The sequence below is a fragment of the Cuculus canorus genome, chromosome 5 (assembly GCF_017976375.1).
Source record: "Cuculus canorus isolate bCucCan1 chromosome 5, bCucCan1.pri, whole genome shotgun sequence".
In the NCBI taxonomy this organism is placed as follows: Eukaryota; Metazoa; Chordata; class Aves; order Cuculiformes; family Cuculidae; genus Cuculus; species Cuculus canorus.
In genome coordinates, this window is record NC_071405.1 from 14,090,566 (window position 1) to 14,111,434 (window position 20,869).

General features: G+C 39.7%; 1 protein-coding gene and 1 long non-coding RNA gene across 2 annotated transcripts in view; both read left to right on the plus strand.

Annotated features, from left to right (window-relative positions):
* The window catches only part of SMIM38 (small integral membrane protein 38), a 37,249-nt gene extending 21,122 nt beyond the window's left edge, over window positions 1-16,127 (plus strand). Inside the window, exons 2-3 of the mRNA XM_054066735.1 lie at window positions 3,644-3,695; window positions 6,952-16,127. Of these exons, the coding sequence (XP_053922710.1) occupies window positions 14,507-14,638 (132 nt within the window). The 5' untranslated portion in view covers window positions 3,644-3,695; window positions 6,952-14,506 and the 3' untranslated portion in view covers window positions 14,639-16,127. The remainder of the gene's footprint in view (window positions 1-3,643; window positions 3,696-6,951) is intronic.
* Window positions 1-20,869, plus strand: part of LOC128852220 (uncharacterized) — a 59,550-nt gene that overhangs the window by 9,892 nt on the left and 28,789 nt on the right. The gene's annotated exons all lie outside the window — the stretch shown is intronic.

Below are 20,869 nucleotides of genomic sequence, written 5' to 3' on the forward strand. Positions count from 1 at the left end.
AGTCCCTTTAATGCCATGCACCTTATAGTCTGTGCCACCGGATTCATCCTATAAATGAGACGATGGGCTAATTCATCTTGGCAGCAGTAAACAGACCTTGTGATTGTCCTCCTTACAAACACCGGCCTGATTTTAGGGGAAAATGCTTCAACCAAGCCTGTGTCCCTGCTCCCTCTGTCGCAAGCCGCCCCCACCTTTCCTGAGTGCTGCCTGTGTGCTTCTTGCCCTCCTTCTTCCCCACCAACCCAACCCACCCCGTCTCACACACAGTGACATACCTCACACATTTGCCACTGCTAACAACAACCTGTCAACTCTTTCTTTGCACCGTGCTAGGCGCCCTTTGTTTCTGCAGCCCAGCAAGCCTTGCAGCTGTTGTCCGAGGCCTGCTCCGACAGCCTGTGATCAGTCAGCTGCAAAATCCTCCCTGAACAACTCGGTATTCACAGCTCTAATCGGGCCAGCGGACTGTTTCCTCCTCTCTTGCAGTAAATCTTTATCACTTGCGCTCTGCTCGTCAGTTAGTGGCGCCAGCTCTTTGGGCGGCTCTATCCCTTTCCCATACTCTGCAGGGCTGTGTGCTCTGAATGCCAACTCCAGCCTTGTTTAGGCTTGGTGCTGCCTCAGTGCTGCGATCCACATGTTGGGAAGGTCCGAATTCCTGCTCTCTCCCTGTCTTTTAAGCTGCACGTACAGCGAGTTTGTATGTCTCCAAAGGCGAAGATATTCAAAGGCTCCCCCCCGTCTGCCTCTTTCATACTTTATCCATATAAGTTAATTATGTGATTAACTTTCTGTTTCTCCCCAGCAGGCTCTTGTGCTTCTGTTTAAGAGCTGTCTTTGGTAGGAAGATGAGGGTGAGCTGCCCAGCCTAGGGAAGCTGGTGATGGCAAGGGAAACCCTGGGGAAACTGGCACAAATCTTAATTTGATCGCATGCCCAGGGCTATTAACCTTCCTCCTAATGGTACCCCCTCGGACGGAAACAGGTTTCCCTCCATCCTGTCCCTGATTTGATGCCATCTTAGTCTTTAAAAAGATTTACATCAAAGATGTTGAATTGTGAAGCAGATTTTTAAGGGGGGGGGGGAAAGCATCAAAGTTTGCTTTCTTAGTATCCCAGCTGAGTTGAAGAGAGTCCTCGGAGCTTTGAGGGTGAGGATTCTGTCAATGTGGAGTTACTGAGGATTTATATTTGTGGAGCTGAAACCACAACTTTCTCTGTGCCTGGTGCTGCTTCTGCTACAGCATCAAAACTCCTCCTGCCTCCTTTAGCAAAACATTGCGCGTTTTATTTCCCTGCGTGCTGTGTTTTGGCCCAGGATTGTAGATGGCAGAGAGTGTAATTAATGCTTAGTTAAACAGCACGTTTTGCAAAGGGACTCAACTAGCTTTTAGGTAAATCTTGCTGAAGATTACTTTAAATAAATTATTCAAGATAGCGAGGATTATTTCAGTTTGTAAGGAGTCTGGGAAGCTTGTGACTGAACATTGATCCGAGGCCCAAACAGTAATGTTTTTGATTTTATTTCTGAAGCTGAGTCCACCTTAGCCCTGGAAACCCCCCCCTTTTTTTTTTTTCCTGCATCAGCTTTTCCACCTTTAAGTTCCAGGTGTGTGCCTGTGTGTGCATGCAGGGGTAAAGACTAAGCAAATATAGAAATATTCCTTTAAGAGTAAACCATGAAGTGGCTTTAAAAATATGTTGTTGCTATTAATTTTACGAGGCAGCCATAGAATACATGTTGCTTGGCAAATCTGGATTAATTTCTGTCCAGACTTTCTGTGCCTCATTTCCTCATCAGTATTGTATTTACTAGAGTAAAGATAAGCTCACGTAGAGAGGATTCTTACATTTTTGGCATTGGTGGTCAGTTATAGCCTGTAAAGAGATGCAGAATAATCTTAGTGACAATGACAGTCAATTTGATGTGCAGAGGAACAATGCCCTTAGACCTCACGCATGTCCAGTAACCTGCAGGTAACGTGTGCGAGCTCACAATTTGAGCCTGACAGCTTTGGGAATACACCTTTGTCCCACATGTTTGCAGCAGTCCACAGTCATATTTGCTTTCTGGCCTTCCCAGTAGTGCTCTGTCGGTGTGCAGTAAACAGTTCCCACACAGACTTCCAGGTGGGGTGTGTTTTGTTGCTGCGCAACCAGACTTATAAATTCATTTTTGGCTTGATTTCAGAAAATAACTCAGATTTTGGTGGTATTTGCCACAGAACTGCCCGTTTGTCTTGGTGTGTTCTGCAGTGACATTGAATATACATGAACAGGATTTGAATATTGGCCCTTTTTCTGTAGGCTGTTTACAAGCACAGCATTAGAAATACGGCCTTGAATGGCATGGAGTGTCAGAAAGGGGCAGGTCTCTGTGAAGGACAGCTCTCTGTGGGGAGGGTTAGGGTTTGGGGCTCCCCAAAGAGCCCATAGAGAGTTGTCGTAGACCCTGGACTGTCCCACAAATATGCTGATTGTAACATTCGTTGAGGTAGGCTTTGCTGTTGAAGGTGCTGTTATAATCAGATTCAGTTTGGTGGAACGTGAGACAAAGAGGATACAACATCATCTTGGTAGGAAAATATCTCAAAGATAACCCTTTCTAGTTCTCTGATTTACTTTCTCTTGTTTTACCACTCTTGCTTTTTTCCTTCATGTTGCAGGGCTTTATCTGTCATTCTTTAGTGACTATTTTCCCCTTAGCTGTCTCCAAGGTCTCAATGGGTACTACGGACCAGTGCAGTGGCTGAGGTCCATAGCTTGGTGCTCTTGGTGCAAGTGGTAGAAGGAAACTTCCTATCTAGTCAACCACCTATGCTTTCTCTGTACTTCTACGTCTCATCTATCCCGTGAGCCCTGATGGAGTGACTTTGGCTGCAGTTTTGATGGCTGCATTTTTTGGAGGAAATCCTGCTTGCGTTCCCTGACCCCTACCAGCCTAGAAATGTATTAGCAGAGTTTGGCTCATTTATTTTTCTGTCAAATAGTAAGCTACTAAACATTGCTATTTTGTGATGGATGTGATTATCTTTCATTTTATAAAAGAGCTTCGCCGTGTTTCAGGAGGGTGGGGTGGGTGGTTTATCCGGTGTCCTCTACACAAAAAGCAGTTGATTCTGAAGGGTTTCACAAGAACTTGATATCCTTTAAAGAACCAACATTATGTACATCCTAATTTTTTTAAAAATTAATTTATTTTATTAAACTTGTGGTAGCTAGAATTTGCACGTAACCTGATACAGTGGAAGGAAATATTTTAGCTTTGAATTACAATGGAGGATTCTGACAGTCTGAAGAGAATAGAACAAGGAGAAGACTTTCAGAAGTTTTTATTGTTCTTTTAACAAATGACAACAACTCAAAACGCAATGCAATATTGTGACTCTCTTTACACAGAAGGAAGCAAGGCTGCACAGCCCAGCATATGCTTTCCTTAGTATGTTGCCCCTGTCCTGGTTCTCCTGCTCAACTGCTGATGTTTGTGCCTCGAAGTGAGGTTTGTTTTGAAGGATGAACCTGGTCCTTTCCTTGACATGGTTGTAATTCTGTGGTGCTTGGTGGTGAGGGCTTAGAATAATCAATTAGAAAAATATCTTGAAGTTAATGACAGGAATTTTTCATTTGTTCTTTTCCTCAGAACTTTGTACTGCAGGAGAACAATCCTTGCAGGAGGCAAATATTCCTAATGGGTATGTATTATTGTTCAAAGCATCCTATCTTGGCTGTCTTAGACATAAAGTCGGCCTTTCTTCATTTTTACCTAGACCTGCAATGGAGACTTTGTAATTTGTTTTTTCTCCTTAATTACTCCTGGAAGAAGACTTGTTTCTGGTAGTAAGATGAACAGTGCGAGCAGAACTTAAGAACAGCTTATTGATTCCCTGCTCCAAATTGAAATGGGACTTGACTTACTTTTCCTAATGTATCTGGATGCATATACAGGAGTGGAATATTTCATCGCTCTGTTTTTTTTTTTTATTTTTAAGGAATGATGTCAAAATTTTTCCTATATCTGTCTTTTAAGAAAATCTCAGACCTCAGCAACTTGATTTGATTCCCTCTCCCCCCCCCCCCCCCAAGTTATTGATATTTTGCTTATATAGTGACTCAATTTAAAAATGGACTTTTAGTCTATAAATTTCCTTGTCTGATTTGCCTCAGACATTCCAGAAAAATTCTGCCTTGGCATAAAACTTGCACCCATGAAAGTTCAAGGAAATCAGTTTGGCTTTTTCTAAATGAGGAAGGGATTCTGCCAAAATTTGGTTTACACTGAAAGGCTAGTTCAAATTTGAATAGATTGGTTTCTTCATAATTATTAGGTAATATTAGTGTGTGATCGGTCCCATAAAGAGAAAATGTGACTAATTGGTTTCTATATTGCCTATAAATATTTTTTTTTCCCTTCATCACTTCCCTTCATTACTCAGGGAATAATACGCACTACTAATTAATTTTGTTTAATTTTGTGAGCCATTTCTTGTGTGCAAATTTCCTTTACATCTCAAACAAAACCATGTAAGAGATGAACTAAGAATGAAGGGAAAATTATAAATAGATCCATGTGACTGCCTCTTCTCCAGACTTTCTTTTTCCTCATTTAAGAAGTTTAGAGGGAATGCAGGGTTACGCAGTGTTTATTAAAGTGATGGAATATCTTTCTCCCTCAGGGTATTTCTTTAATCAACGTTTCTTTATACCATTAGGTCATCTCCTCTTTTTTTTATTATTTTTTTTTTCCCCCAAAAGAAGCCCTTTTTTGTATGTTTTCGTGTATCTTGATGCTTGTTCTCAGAGTTATGGCCTGGTCACTTCCTCTCTTTTCCTCAAAATTTCTGTCGTTTTATCTATTTTAAATGCTGGAGTACAAAGATAACCCCATCATAGTTCTCTCAGTTTCCCTAGCAGTTCCCCTTCTTCCCTCCCCGCAATGAAAAAAATGAAAGGTCTCATGGTCTTACAGATTTTCTTTATGCTTATTTTGGCCTATTTGCAACCCAAATACATCATCATGCTATAAGACGGCTCTCTAAGACTCTTGGATCAATTAAAGGTAGCCCTATTCATTGCCAGTACAAACCTTTGCCTATTAACTCTTTCAAAGGGCATTTGTCATCGCAAAAAGCTGTGAATGCTGTCTGGGTTCATTGATTAAAAAAAGGTATTGTTTTAAGGCTGCTGAATATCTTAATTAGTTGTAATCAGAGGGGAGCTTGTGTCTGTAAAGTGATACAGTTACCTTTCACCTACTTGCTTTATTTTCTGTGTTTTTAAAAGAAAAAATTCTCAAAAGTAATTCATGTGTACTGTTTTTTAAGGTATAAAAGGAGCAATCAAACTATAATTTATGACAATGTTTTATAAAGCCAAATATTTGATTTGGTAACCTAGAACACGTCTCATTGGCCTACGGTCATCTGAGAGAGGGTAAGCAGATCAGCACTGCTCATTGCCAGTGATAATCCTCCCTTCTTCAGTTAGAAATCCAGTGCTGCACTCTGGAAATTTAGAAATCCACCCCAACTCTGGAAGCACTTATACGTGTGCTTAGCTTGAGCACATGAATTACCCATTAACAGAGAGTATATACAGAACTGTTTGGCAGATCAAGGTAGAGAACAGGGTAACATTTTTAAGAACAATAGTTCATTTACCATGATTGTTGTCTCAGATGGTTTGAAGCTATTTACAAATGTGTAATAAAGCTCTGGCAAATTGTTCTAGCTGGAAAAATGTCTTTTCTGTTGTCCCCTGAATCAAAAAATTTTTGTTCAGTTGCTAATAATGCCATCTGTTTTCTACTCGAAGAGTCTCATAGAATCATGGAATGGTTTGGGTTGGAAGGAACCTTAAAGATCATCTGGTTCCACCTCCCTCCCGTGGTCAGGGACACCTCCCACTGGATCATGTTGCTCAAAGCCTCATCCAGCCTGGCCTTAAACACCTCCAGGGATGGGGCAGCCACGACTTCTCTGGGCAACCTGTGCCAGTGCCTCACCACCCTCGCTGTAAAAAATTTCTTCCTAATACCTCATCTAAATTGCCCCTCTTTCAGCTTGAAATTGTCCCCCCCTTGTCCTATTCCTGCACTCCCTGATAAAGAGCCCCTCCCCAGATTTCCTGTAGGCCCCCTTTCAAAAATTAAAATCAACTCATTTCCTAGCACTTCGTGAAAATTTTGGTTGTGTTCCTTGCTTTATTTTCCTGGAGAAAAACACATAGTTTATGCTTCCCCTGAAATATTTTGTTCAAATCAAATGGTTATTTATGTCCCTCTAATGGAGGCATTGGGGTGTAGAGAACCTTTCCAGTCACCTGAATCAATGATGGATCAATAGCTTGCATCATTTGACCCTTGTTCTCAGGAGATCATTTCCAGAGAAGGTGATTTAGGGATGTATGCTTTTCTTTCAATAGTTGTGCAAATATCTCCTTACATAAAAGAAAAAAGACTTGTTAAAAAAATCTTACACTACATCACAGTTGGTAGAAACCTGTGCTTTTGCACTAGAATGAAACACTAGATGCAGTGATAATAGTAAATAACATTTAATCTGTTTCATTATGGGAAGGAAAGGGAGCACAAGCAGTGTCTTACACAGAGTCCCCCATATCGAGGATGAAAAGTCTCTGGAAAATACCTAAACTAACCATGTATATCAAATGACTAGTGCAGCCTGGTCATCTGGAAAGCAGGGCAATGCCATGTCTGGGAACCACCGGAGAAATGAATCCCTACGACTCACACTCAGCTGGTGGTTTGCTTGATGAATTTTATTACAGGAAATCCATGCACACACATGCCTGGATTCTCAAGGTAATATGGAAGAGCCATGTAAATGCAAGTCGTGCTGTAGTCAGTCTCTTATTTTCCAGTGAATACATGTACTAAACAATGAAGATATGATATGTTTGTGAACATGCATAGAATATTTCTTTTTTCAGAAGCCAAGATGGTACAAGCACTTCCCATGCAGGACAGTGTTGCTATACACACCTAGATTCTGCTTGAAGTACTACTTGTGAGTACTTAGTCTCCTTTTTTAAAAACTTCTTTATTTTTACAGAAATGCTTCAAACCCCCCCCCACTCTGTCTTCAATCGACTGTATAGATAAAAGCATATTATCGTCTCTGATTCATAGATGGGGAAAAACAGTCTGATAAAGATTAAAATCCCACTTCAAGGAAATGCAAGAACTTCAGCACACATTTTAATGTTCCTATGTTTTTGGCATAAGCTGAAAGTCTCTGGGATGCTGTCAGAAGCAAAAATAGAATATACATTTGAGTTGCAGACAGTACCTCAGCACAATATTCCCGGCTGCAGTGTGTGGACATAAGAATTTTTCTTTGTATGCTTGATAAAAAATGTAATGTGTAGCATAGTCATACAGGAGAGAGATTTATTTTTGTAGTTGGTTATTTAATTCGGTGGTTGGTATACTACAGTATTGAAGCTTATTTTGGTGTGGAGATCAATGCAATTCTAACCTTTCTCTTTAGCTTTGCACGTTTTCACAGAAGAGCGTTGTGTCTTTTCTTTGGTCAAGTGCCTTGGAAATAAATTCGGAGAAATAAATAAGCACATTTCTACTGTAACTGTGATGTGCATATGTATTTATATATATAATAGTATTGTGTGTCTTGCTCTATATAACATTTTTAGGTGTCTGTGCAAGCAGGAGATTTATGGAGTGTGACTCATTTTTCCTTCTCCACACTGTTCCAGTGGAAGAGCTCAGTCTGCTATGAGAAAAACTAGTACACGTTATTAAGAATTCCGATAAAGTAGGCTGAATAAATTTGTTTTCTTTGTGAGGCTTAATCCTGTGTTGTATTGGCTTCTTGGACATGGCTAATTTATTTGGAATTCCATTCTGTTCCCGACAGCATTCCTGATTAGCAGTTTGATCACCCGGAGCAAAGTTACATACCAGCTTTCAACTCTTGTAATCTAGCAGTGTAATTTTTTCAAATGGACTCTTTTCTTTCCTTCTTTGTCACAGCTCCCCTTCTTTTTGTCTGCAAAGAGACTTTAAAAATAAGCAGGATAACCTGTTAAGAGAATGAAAAACTTGTTCAAAACACAATATAGTTTGCTGAATGCCTGACTTGGGTCTGGTCACAAAGCCTCTGATGCAAATATCAGACTGGAATATGGAAGCTTCCAAAATCATAGATAGATCAGCCTGGGTTTATTGTAAATCTAGTGTTCTGTGGCAATAAAAAATGAGACTTAAGAAAGCAAACCCTTAAGGAGACAAAGCCAAAGCATAAAGTCTAAGCCATGCGATCCCACACCATTTTTTTTTTAAATTTATTGTGGTAATGGTAGGTCTGACAATTCATTATTAATCATATGGTTTTAAATAAATTTAAGTTTTTTATAGTTGCACATATATATAGTGAGAATATTGTTAAATACAGTCATACTTTGATCACCTGTCTTCAAAGTTTCCTAAATCCTGTTCATTTCTAAGTAAAAAGTTATAAGAAATATCTCAAATATACCTTTCAGATACTTTTAAACAGAAAAAGAAGGTTCAGATCTGTGTCACCTTATAAAACTTATAAAGCATAACTTTTTTTTCAATAGTTGATTTTGATGGGTGGTATGATACCATCTTTGACTTCTTTTTGTGGTCTATAGTTTGCCAAAGCACAATTTTCTTATGATAGATTTTAGAAACTTTATCCTTTGCTTTAACTTTCACTTGGTAGTCAAGTTAGTCACAATACTGGCCCTTGAATGGAAACTGCAGTTGGGTCATTGTTCACTTCTATCAGTGCTGACTCATGCTGTCAAAACATATGATGTCTAGGAAACCCAAATTTAGTTGTAAACCAGACGCAGGTTTTGATCTGATCTCTTCTTTGGTTGAGCACAGGAGGAGCATCATCCAAGTGAAGCCAGAGGAAAGGTAGCATGTAGCAGCCTCCTTCCATAATGGTGCTTAATCTGCCACGGACAGGTAGTTACAAATGAGAGGGAACTAAGTTTTCCATTCTGTGACATTTCTTAAGGTCTCAGTCTGGTTTTGTACAGGAAGCAAAGTTTTTAAGTCATGAGAGACTTGGGGACAGCCCAAAGATAGGTGACCACAGCACTTGTCAAAAGACTCAAACTGTGGGTTTATGCATGATTGCCTTGACTGTATAATGCCTTGAAGGGCTTCGTTTGTTTTTCTGTTTTGTTCTGATCTTGAATTTTAGGGATCTGAACAGTAGTTCTTGACAAATATTTCATCAAATCTGGAGCACATTTGGCCACATTTCTAGTTTTGAAAAATGGACATTTCAGTCAAAACACCGTTTTGCCAAAAATAAACATAATAATATTCTCTACCAGAATGGTGTGAATTCTATGAGTTCAGTGAAGAAAAAAAAAAAAAAAAATCCATTGATGAAAGGAAAGCACTGAGAAAGGATGGTTTAGGGCTGGATCCATTATGTCAGATTGAATTCATTGGTAATTCCTTAATTTCCCTAGCAAAAATTCAGAAGTTCTTTCTAACCAAAAAAATGACACATCTAAGCAAGTGTGAAGACTTAGCTTATGAGTTGGGTCTCTGACCACTTAAGAAGGAAATGGATATAATCAGTCCTTGATAACAAGCTGTTCCGAACATTGTAACATGAATTTCAAGTATGTATGCTTGGCTTTTCTTCCCTGAGTGACTAAATCTTTTTGTGTTTTTATGTTTGTTCACCATTGGACATTTTGGATATCACTAATCCTATAATTAGCTGATGTGATTAAATATCATGGCATATACATCATCTATTCTTCTACGTCTCGATCATGTTCTGATCACGCTTCAAGAAATTCAAGGAAGCAAGATGTCTGGTGCTGAGCCTTGCAGCGTGCAGCAGTGTGTGGAGGTGATAATGGAGTGACAGCTGCAAAGGTCTCATCAAGTGTTTACTAAAATACAAACCTCTTTAGGTAATCACTTTTAAGGCTGATTTCTAAGTTTTTGTTTCATTTCCTCCTAGCTCTTCCCCATGATTTTATTGTTTCCTAAAATCTGTGCTCTTTTGCTTTTAAATCTCACTGATTTTTGACTGTGAGGCCTTTGACGATGAGCTAGAGTTCTACCAAGTCTTTGTTTTTATGGACACTGAGATTATTCTTAAGAGAAGAAATATGTAATAAATGAAGCATCTTAGTTCTGTCTTTGTTTCTCTTGGTCATGGAAATGGGCATATTGAAGTGACTGCAGTGGGAGGAGTATGTTTGCTGGGGATTTTCCAGTAGAAAACCAGTGGGGCAGGTGTTTGCTTTCCTTTGACTCAACGCAACATTGAATGATCTTGATATGGGTATGTTGTCACAAGTTATTTGAAGCAGGAATTGACTTTGAATGTCAGGTTTTGTCCTCTAAAGCTATGAATACCTCGATCTGGCTCTTTTTATTTTGGTATTTTGTTTTCAGTGTGCCGTAGAATGCTTGTTCAGGAGATTTCATGTATGTAAACTGGAGCAAGGTGCCTTTTTGACTCTGATAACTTTAGAAGGTGCATGATTCTGATAGATAAGTGCCGATCTTGACTTTTTCTTTTTTTCTTAAGAACAAACTGTGAACTTCTTAGCCACGTCGACATCTGCAACTCTTTGCTGTTTTCTTTTGTAGATATCCTGCCTTTTGAATGTGTGGTAAATACAGTAAGTTAAATATTCTATTTTTTAATTGTAATTTATTTTTTGGGGTATAGTTCAAACTGATGATAGCGGATGTTTTATGGTTATTGTTGCATTGCCTGCCTTATTGCTTGTAGATTCAATTGATATTTTAAAATTTTAGGGTTGAAGTGATATTTTAGGAGATAGACTGCTTTATAATTGGAACTGGAAAATTAGAGATGAGATCTGTTGTCTTACAGTTTGAAGGTCAACAAGGATGCGTAATATGTACTTTTTTTCATTTTAAACTACGTTCAGTGGGTGGTGATTACCTGGACAATTAATTATGTGAAAATTTCAAAGCAAAATATGGAATATGTCTTGGAAAGAGTTTCAAATTAGGGGATTTTAATGAATATTTATAGCAGAAGAGGGTAATAATGGTGGTTATGTGATGAAAACATGTTAGTAATAAAATATCAGCTGTCAGGAGTACCATTCTATCATGCCATTGTTCTCTAGAGAGATAATTAGTTGAAAAAGTATTTTAACAAAATAAAGTCTGAACAGAGAGGATGCTCTTCTGTGTGATACAGCATACATTTTTCAAAAAGGCAAATCATTAAAAATGGTGCCAGGCATTAGGAACATCTGTTGTGCGAAAAAGTATGTTTGGGGAAATCCAAATAATAATTATCAATGTATAGGCTTTAAACAGAGCTTTTTCTCATTCAGACTCAAAATACTTTACAAAGGAGGGAAGAACAGCTATCCATATTAAATTGCATTTTCTAAAATCTAACCATATAATGTTTTCATCTGGCACATAGATTTGCCTTCCTTATGCTGTGCCATTAATTTTCTGTGGGAGGAAATCTACCCTAAGAAGTGAAATCTAAGCAGGAAAGCACTATCCTTCCATCTTCAGCAACTGAAATGCTGTATTCCTTTGTGTGAATAAATGTAGTACCTATGAAGACTGCCAAGTTGACAGCCGTGGCATGCGGAGCCATAGACTGCCTATTGACCAGGCAGCCATGGTGGAAGCTTACCCGGCTTTATATAAGCCTGTCCCAAGCAGAGCCCAGTGCCAGCAAGGGTTGTGTGGTTTCTGTTCTGGCTTTGACACCTCTCAGGGAACGCTGGAGATGGCATAGCTGAGAAGCACTTGTGAGTCCAGCGAGGAGGCACCTGTTCACTTGGCACTGGAATGAACCACCAATTTGTTCCTCATGTACCCTTAAATAACCACCGGGCTTCTCACTGCTAACAGATTGAACTGGAGCTGATGGCCAAGGCACAGGATGTGCTGTATTACATGACAGTCTCATTAGGTACTATTGAAATCAGGAAAATCCTTCTGGTGATTTTCAGCAATCCCTAGAGAGTATGGACAGCAGGATTGCACCAGGATAAAGGAAGATGGTTGTCACAAAAGATACACTTTCAGGTACAGCAGTCACATCCATTCAGAGGCAACATTCACAGATATGTGCTTTTCCCCCCCAAAAAAAGCAGATACCATTGCCTCAGCCAAAAAATCAATTTACAGCCACAAAATGAGCCAGTTGCCCAGCTGAGTATATAATATAGAGCCCCTGACTGTGGGCTTACAGTGGTGGTATTGTAGCAGATAGACCCACTGAACAATTTGTCAAAGTGTTTTTCCTGCTTAAATCCCTTTCAGATGAGATGAAGATTTCCTTTCTTCTCATCTGTGTGGATGTAGGTCCCTTAGAAAAATGGTTTAGGGAAAAAGCTGTCAGGAATGGCATCTTGCTTTAGGGCAAGCTGATAGACTTTTTGGGTCCCTTTCATCCTTTTGCGTGTTTATGGAGGTGACCCTAGTAACATTTATGTGTACGTATATTTGTTCTCTCGAGCCTACTGCATTTTTTTCACCAAAATCTTTACTAGTTGAAAGAAGTATTCCCTTTAAACTCAGCATCTTTTGTAGGTATGAAAAGACACTCATTGTTTGGTGCACCTCTGCAAAGATTCCTTCTTAATCCTGGTTGTATGTATTCATCCCTTGGTTGAGCCTTCATATGCAGAGGAATTTGAGTTGATTCACATTCCTTCATAAATGCACATAGGGTAATACATCAGACTTTCTTTCCGTTCAAGCAATATGATCAGCTCTGACACTTTTCAATTACATTAAAAAAAAAAATCTCTGTAGTAGTTAAGAACACCCATTAGTGCGAACAAACTCCTGAAACCCCTTAAAGTGTTTGCTTTGCCATGCCATTTAACTATTTACAAAGCCTGGACCTTTGCTCCTGATACACAGTCAATAAAAGGGCATAGACTGTTTTTTTAATTGAAATGTAAATGTATTTGTGTTGTCCTTGTAGAAGGCAAGGTATTGACTCTCATGAGGTTACCCCAATCAGGACAAATCTGACCAGAAAATGGTATTGTAAGAGAATACCGACACTCAATATTATTTGGTTTAACCCAGAGTTTTGAAAATCAAGGAGGTAGTCCTGACACTGTGTTATTGCTTGGACCTTGTCTAAGTCATTTCACTTGCTGCTTATCCTTCGCTTTTTTGCCTTCACATCTTCATTTGTCCAGGTCCAGTTGCTGAAGTCCAGGCCCAGGCAAGGTATTACTTGAACAATTATAAAAGTTCCTTGTTTTCTTCTTGAACTGGACCCTAGAGCTTGTTCTTGTTCTAGCAGGGACTTGGCATCACTGCGGAACTCAAGGTATTACTGTACGTATTCCGATTTTAAAGGAAAAATAATGTAAAATTCACAGAGCTTTAAGTCTCTGAATCAGGCTTTAATTTCTTCTTAGATGGAAAGTGTGGTTTCTGGGGAAAGGAGCTTACTAGTTGAGCAAGTTCAAAAAGATCTTGGCAGTTCCAGTAATTACTCATTTCATCAATCCATCTATATTTAAAGTGAGCTAAACCGAGTTCTTTCCTATAATGGCTGCTTCAAATAATGCTGCTTTACATTTGGAGAGCCAAATAAGGAAATAGAACATAATCTTCCAGGAGTTTCTTTGCCTTTTAGTTCATATAGCCCAGAAACTTGCTGTAGCAGGGGCCCTTCTTTCTGTGAAACCTGTTTAACATATTTGACTAAACAAACTATCTCCTAAAGAAAAGCAGGAGCTTTTTTTTGTGTGTGCCTTGCTCTAGCATTGGCTCTTGAGGACATTTCTGCATTTGTAAATGTACTAAATGAGCGATGGATTTTGGACAGCTTCTATGTTCTGATTTGTGTTGTTGTGCTTTTTTTTTTTCCCTCACCCCCCCCTCCCCTTCTTCCCCTTTTAATTTGTCTAGGGAAAAAAAAGCTCCTCCAGTGTTGTTTCCTGCAAAGACCATTCTTAAGAGCTCATTGGACAGCGCAGGGCTCCTGAAGTGATAGCTAATTGGTGAAAGAAAGGCCTCGATTGTCTTGAGGGAGCTGGAAAGTGCTGCGTGTGCTGCTGAAAGGGACTAGGGAGAAGGTGCCTGGTTTCGCTGAGCAGCTGCTGCGGGAGATGTTTGGAGATTACATCAGCATTGGAAAAAAGGGGCAAAAAAAAAAAAAAAAAAGAAGTCCAACTTCACAGAGACGGAGTTTATGGAGTTTTTTCCCCCTTCCAAAGGTCTTCTGACAATACTGTCATTGTCAATATAAGAGTTGTTAATTCTTTATGAATAGCACATGGGGCCTCTTGACTAACTAGTACGTTACATGTCCCAAATCTGTCAGCTGGACTCTTCTCTCACATGCTAGTGAGATCACTTTGATTGGAATGTTACAGGAATTGCTGGGCTGGCCCTGCAGAACTGAATGCTGCATTATATAATTAGGTCTCCCAGAGTACATTTTTTTTTTTTTTTGCATTATTTCATTATTCTAGCTTAAACATGGAATCAGTCGTTTTGATGATTTTACTGGTTGTAATTATATTAATACGATTCATTTTGTGGTCCTGTCTTAGTGCTTATATAGATTATAAACTGTCCCGAAGGTTTCCTGACACAAGGAAAGAGGACTAAGAGACTTCAAAAAGCTTGTTCAGATTTGAATTGATAATGGGGAGAACTGGATAAGGTAAATGGAGTTAGAGCAGATTTTTACCTGGGGATCTGATGAGAGAGAAATGACCTGTTGAGACTGCAACTGAGTGAAGATTCTTCAGAAAGCCTCACGTTGACAGAGGGGCTAAAAATAATGACAACTGATTGAGTCAAATGACTTCCTATCAAACTTGGGTATGAACTGAACAGACTTATGAAGTTCTGCCAATTAAATGATCTGGACAAGCTGGAAGGAATCCTATTGCTGGGCAATCCGCGACGGCCAGTGGCCCGGTCTTGATTATGTGAAACATGATTGCGTGCTGCCTGCTGGACTAACTGCTAGTCTGTTCATTAAGATGTCGTCTCCACAGCCTGCCTGGATGCAACAACTGACTGTGCCTGAATGAAGCTGAGGATTGCTGGCTGAGCTCTATATCCACGTGCTGCGCCATGGACTTGCAGGAGTAGATTTTTACCTGTTTGGCTGATTTGTTTCCAGATTCCTTGTGGTTCCACTTGGTCAGTTGGCTCTGAAACTCGGTGAATGTTTTTAACTGACCATAAACTGCTGAATGTTCACATTTCTTATCAAGCAATGTAGGAGTACCAAAATGAGCTGGACACCACTGGAATAGTCTGTTCCATGAAAAACAGACCTGTGCTGCAGAGATTGTCTGATGGACTCTAGCTGTGCTTGAGCAGCACTGAGGAGTGTGGGAGGCACATATAACAGCATAATATGCAATGAATTTTGGCTCCAAAGCCCTGCAAATTACCTTTATTTCTAGCCTTTAATAAGGACCCTAGTAGGACACTGAAGGACACCAAGGTCATAGTGACTTAGAACTTTTTTATTAACTCACCTTGCAAAATCAAATTAGTGCTTCCAAGTGAACCACTGGCTTTCAAGCCGATGTTATACTAAGACAAACATCCAAAAGTCTTACTGCATATACAACTCAATTTAACATCTACTTTCAAGAACTCATTGTTTTCTACAGTAAAAGTAAAAAAATGGTATTGCCTTGTCTGAGAAATGCAGTGTCTTTGCCCCAGTCACCTGTAGAAAAAAAAATCCTTTTTGGGTTGATAATTTTCTGTGTGATGTAAGAAGCCACTTCACAAACTGGCTTCTGTCTCTCTTGATAGCTCATATGATTAGAGTTCAGGCTAGGCAAAACCCTACAGTATTCCCATGAGTTTCTGGCCCATTCAGGCCAGAATCCTACAGGCTTGTGTAATTAGTAACTGTTAATCAAGTCTCATCACTTTGTCTTTTGAAGCCTCCTAAAATTCAGACATGATAGCTGGTACATGTTAATGTTGTGAAACAGCATAAATGTTGGGTCAATTGATTTCAGCCTCAGATTTTATTTATGGTGGGTGACCAATCTACAAAACAGCCTGCAGTGACTGAAGATGCATGTCATTGACTTGAAATCTAGCCAGATGATAATAAATTAAATGTAGATGTAACTACCTGCCTGATCCTTTTCTGTGGTTCTTAGTTTTAATGATGATTCTGTCCCTTTTTTTTTTGTTCCTCAACACCAGCAGACCACAATAGGAAAGTCAAATGTTGTCTACTGGGTGTGCAGACATACCTTTGAAAATAAGTAGCTGGAAAAATAGGCACAGTGGTCCACTTTTCTTCTTTCAGTTAATCATCACTATTCTTAGCTGTTTTGTGCAAAACAAAGCTTGCAGATAAATTGATAGTATCTTTAAGAAACAAGTCTTCTAATCCTTGATTTCACAACCTCTCTGGGCAACCTGTTCCAGTGCCTCACCACTCTTATGGTGAAGAAATTCCTCCTTATATCTAGCCTAAATCTGCCCCCCTCCAGTTTATACCCATTATATTTCTACATATCAAACAAAAATGGAGCTGTCTGATGTATGGATGCAGTTACTGTGATATCGTGACTCTGTATTTCTTACAATTATTGTATTATGCTTTGTTTTGGGTTTAGCCAGCGATTTCAACAAAAGTATAGGAGTTACTACATATGTGCTATTTCCTATTTTGTGAGCACCTTCGGAAGGTTATCACACCTTCCCATGTCTGAATTTCATCCTCCATATAATCAGTGTTACAATGAAGATCTGCTTTACAGGTGACATTAAAGCAGTTTATAAACATTGTAGGGGGTTTATGAACTCTGACTGTACACACCTGGCAGTAAGTGCATACAGAAATGGGTGTGGGTGTGTGTATAGGTATATACACACCTATATTTTTGTAAAGGAATGTTAATATTTTAATATGTTAACAGCCCTTCCTACTTTAAGCTGCTTGATCTTGTGCAGTTCTGAAAGAAAAATGTGAGATATAGCTGCTTAACTAACTGAAGTTGCAGAATGCCATTTACATTGTTGTGTGTTAGGACTGTGTTAATTTATGGTATATATTTTCCCAGCAGCAATGATACCAGTATAACCAAATTTCCCCCCAAACCAAATAGCCATGTTCAAGTTCCACAACAGACAGTTTTGGGTTATTTTGGCCAGGGCTCAAAAATCTTTCTGAGCTGTGAAAACTTAGTTGATTGTAAATATCTGGAGTATGGTGTCCAGTTCTGGAATCCTCAACAAAAGAAGGATACGGAGCTGTTGGAACGGGTCTAGAAGAGGGCTACAAATATGATCAGAAGGCTGGAGCAGTTCCCGTACGAGGACAGGCTTAGAGAGTTGGGGTTGTTCAGCATGGAGAACAGAAGGCTGTGGGGAGACCTTATAGTGACTTCCAGTACCTGAAAGGGCTACAAGAAAGCTGGGGAGGGGCTGTTTACAAAGCCTTGTAGTGATAGGACAAGGGGCAATGGATATAAACTGGAGAGAGGCAGATTTAGACTAGACATTAAGAAGAATCTCTTCGCCATGAGAGTGGGGAGGCACTGGCACAGGTTGTCCAGAGAAGCTGTGGCTGCCCCATCCCTGGAGGTGTTCAAGGCCAGGTTGGATGGGGCCTTCGGCAGCCTGATCCAGTGGGAGGTGTCCCTGCCCATGGCAAGAGGGTTGGAACTGGATGATCTTTAAGGTCCCTTCTAAACCAAGCTATTCTATGACTCTATGATTCTATCATGTCATTTGCAAATATCATTGCTATAACATCTGGTAACATGCAAAAACTTGGCAATACGGATGGCATTATGACATGGAGAACTAATTACAGATAAACTCGTGATTTGATGAGCATATAATTCTATTTATTAAGATAATTTTATTTAGCGGTGCTGTTACAATGGCATCCACTTAATTACTGTCAACCCATGTAAACCAAACTGTGGTAGAAGTCCCTTAAATGGATCTGGCGATGCAACAGGTGGTCTCATTACTGTAGGTAGGTCCTTTACGGCTGACTTCAGAGTGGAGAAGCTGAAGGCACAAACAATTATGTTGACTCTTGCAGAAGGAAACTGAACAGCTGGAGACCCAGTGCCTTGTCTGCCAACCGTTTACAATGAACTGCCACGTTGTAAACTGAGGCGCAGGGGAAATTTTGTAACCCACATATTCTTTGACCTGGCTGGAGGGAATGGAGAAGTATTGTTGGGATCTTTCCATCAGGATTCATGCAGGCATCAAATTAGTGGACAATGAAATAGCAGAAGTCTTGTCTTGATTATGCTAGCAGAAACTCAGTTACTTCATAGAGTGCAGTTGTTTTATGCTTGGTTGTCACCGAAGAAGGTGGTGGTATAGAGTGGCCTTTGGACTCTCAGTACAGTCAGGGCTGGTAACAGCATTTGTTACTAAGGCTTCCAGGCACTTCTAGTCCTAAATCCTTATTTTCAACTGTTCACAACTTTGTCAAAGCAGCTTTTCAAACTAAATTTTTCCGTTTTGCATTGGGTGTCTGCCTTAGGCTGAATTTTCTTCAGAAATTTTCAGCCAGAACAGTTTAGCGTCTTCCAAGAACGAGACTATAGAGAAATATATTGTTTTACCCATGCTAAAAATTATTGGCAATATTTTTCTCTGAAAAAACATAGTTGTCCCATTCTGCGAGATGATTCTCACCCTCCCAGTCTGGGAGTTATAAATACACAGGGAATCATGTATATTTATTTAATTATGTAACTACCTACTTCAAATTAAAGGGGAACAAGACCAAACCTCGTGTGGGGCAACAAGGATAAGAGAATTGCCAGGAAAAAATGGTTTTAGGTAGAGACGGAAAGTGGGCTGGTGAAAGGTGAGCTGGACTGCGCCATGCAAGAAGACTGGCACTATCAGTGAAAAACAGAGATAAAGAGGGTGGACAGGAGCTGCTGGGTTGATGGTGAGAGCCAAGGACTATTCTGGTAAAGGGACTGGGATAGACAAATAACAAGATATGAGGAAGGGACTAAGGGAGGCTACATGTACAGATCTGATAAGGAACAGCAGGGAGATCTGGAAAGAACCAGAATGATGCTGAAGTGAGAACTGCTGGTGAGGACATGGACACTGTGACTGGAGACAGGAGCTGAAAGCAAAACCTGCGTGGAAGTGGATGACTGGTTGACTGAACACCAGGCTGAGGAAGGAGATAGACTGGATGAAATTTGGACTTGATCTATGAGATCTTTTCCAACCTAGTCATTCTATGAAATTAGAATAGTCTGGGCTAGCAGACAGGACAAAAGTGGAGTCTGAAATACAGGACAAGGCTTAAGCTGGAAGGCTAAAATTTACTGAGCTAAGTGATTTACCTGGAACCAGAAGTTTAGGAAACTGTGAAAGGAATAAGAAATGGATAAAATGTCTACTGGACCTCTCTCCTTTTAGAATGTTGATGTACATCTTGGAACTCAAGCTTCAATGCTTTTTTGGCGATCAGTGAATTTCTGTTAAACTTTAATGTAAAGAATTCCTCTCTCCCACCTACCACTCATCCTGCAGCATAAAGTACTCCCGATCTGTATAATCCAGTTTTGTTTGCGAAACACAGAAGTGTCAGTGTAGCATTGTATGCTGAACATCTACAGGTCCGAATAAATAGGATGTAACAAAGCTGAGCACTGAAATTAACATAATGATAGAATTCAGGCTTTATGTGCAAGTTTTCTTCTGCTCCATGTGTGTTCTGATACAGTCAGTCTCAAACTGCACTTTTCCACAGTTTCTTTTGTTCATTTATTGCACAGGATGAAATGCTCTGGGATTGAAACTTGCAGGAACAATGCTCTGAATGTTCCAGAAATGGAAATATGGAGTCTGAAAGACAGGGCTTATAGGAAGACTAAAATTTTGAGTGCAGTGATGAGGAAATTAATTCTGTCTTTGCTTGTAATTTAACTCTAAGTGAAATCACTTAAAAATATGTTTTCTTTGCTTTTTGTCTGCTTACCTGGAGATCCTGAGTCTGATTTGCTTGTGTGCCAAGCACTAGCAGCTGCAGATTGTCAGTTTAACAAATAAACTAATACACAGAGAATTCGAATGCTGAGAATTTGAAGTGAGACATCTAAAATAAGCATATGCAAAAAGAGTAGTTCTTCTGTACTTTGGTTTCTTATTGCAAAATGAGATAAGGTGGATATAACAAAAATGTTAATCAACACCTGTAAAACGCATAAAGATTTGGGAGGAAAGTAATTATTCTTGCACACAGGACTGGGCACTGATAATATAGAAAACATGAGAACTCATTAAGCAAGCACTGTCCATCCTGTCTGCTGAATGTGGCAGGAAAACCTTGGAAAAAACAATCTACGTGGCAAATGAGTATAACAAAATGGAGGGAAAATAACTTTTCCTTCCCACACACAGTAGAAGAAATCAATAGTTGCTTCTCTAAGCTTCTAGAGGGCTCTTAACATGTCTGCTGGATTAGGCTACTCAATTGAGATGATTGGCCAGACATGTCTAGTACAACTTAGTTTCTAGTTCCAGTTCGTGCTTGATTGTGTGGTAGATGTGGGCCTTCCAGCACTGAGATGCAAATGCTCTGGGTGTATGCAGAAGGAAAAAAAAAATAAGGGAAACTTGTGTAGAATAGAGACATCAATAGCTTTAGGTATGCTAGGGAGATTTTTAGGTTTGCAGGTTGGCCGTAGGTCCCTGCATGTCTGTGGTACATGTCTAAACACTTCTTTTGGAAAGGCCCAGGTGAGTTTGGAACCCAAGTTCCGTATTTACGAGAATGCTTCAACTTAGGACTGGTCTATTGACTTAAGAGACTGTTTTCCTGACTGCCTTTGAGAACTGGCAGGCTTAAAA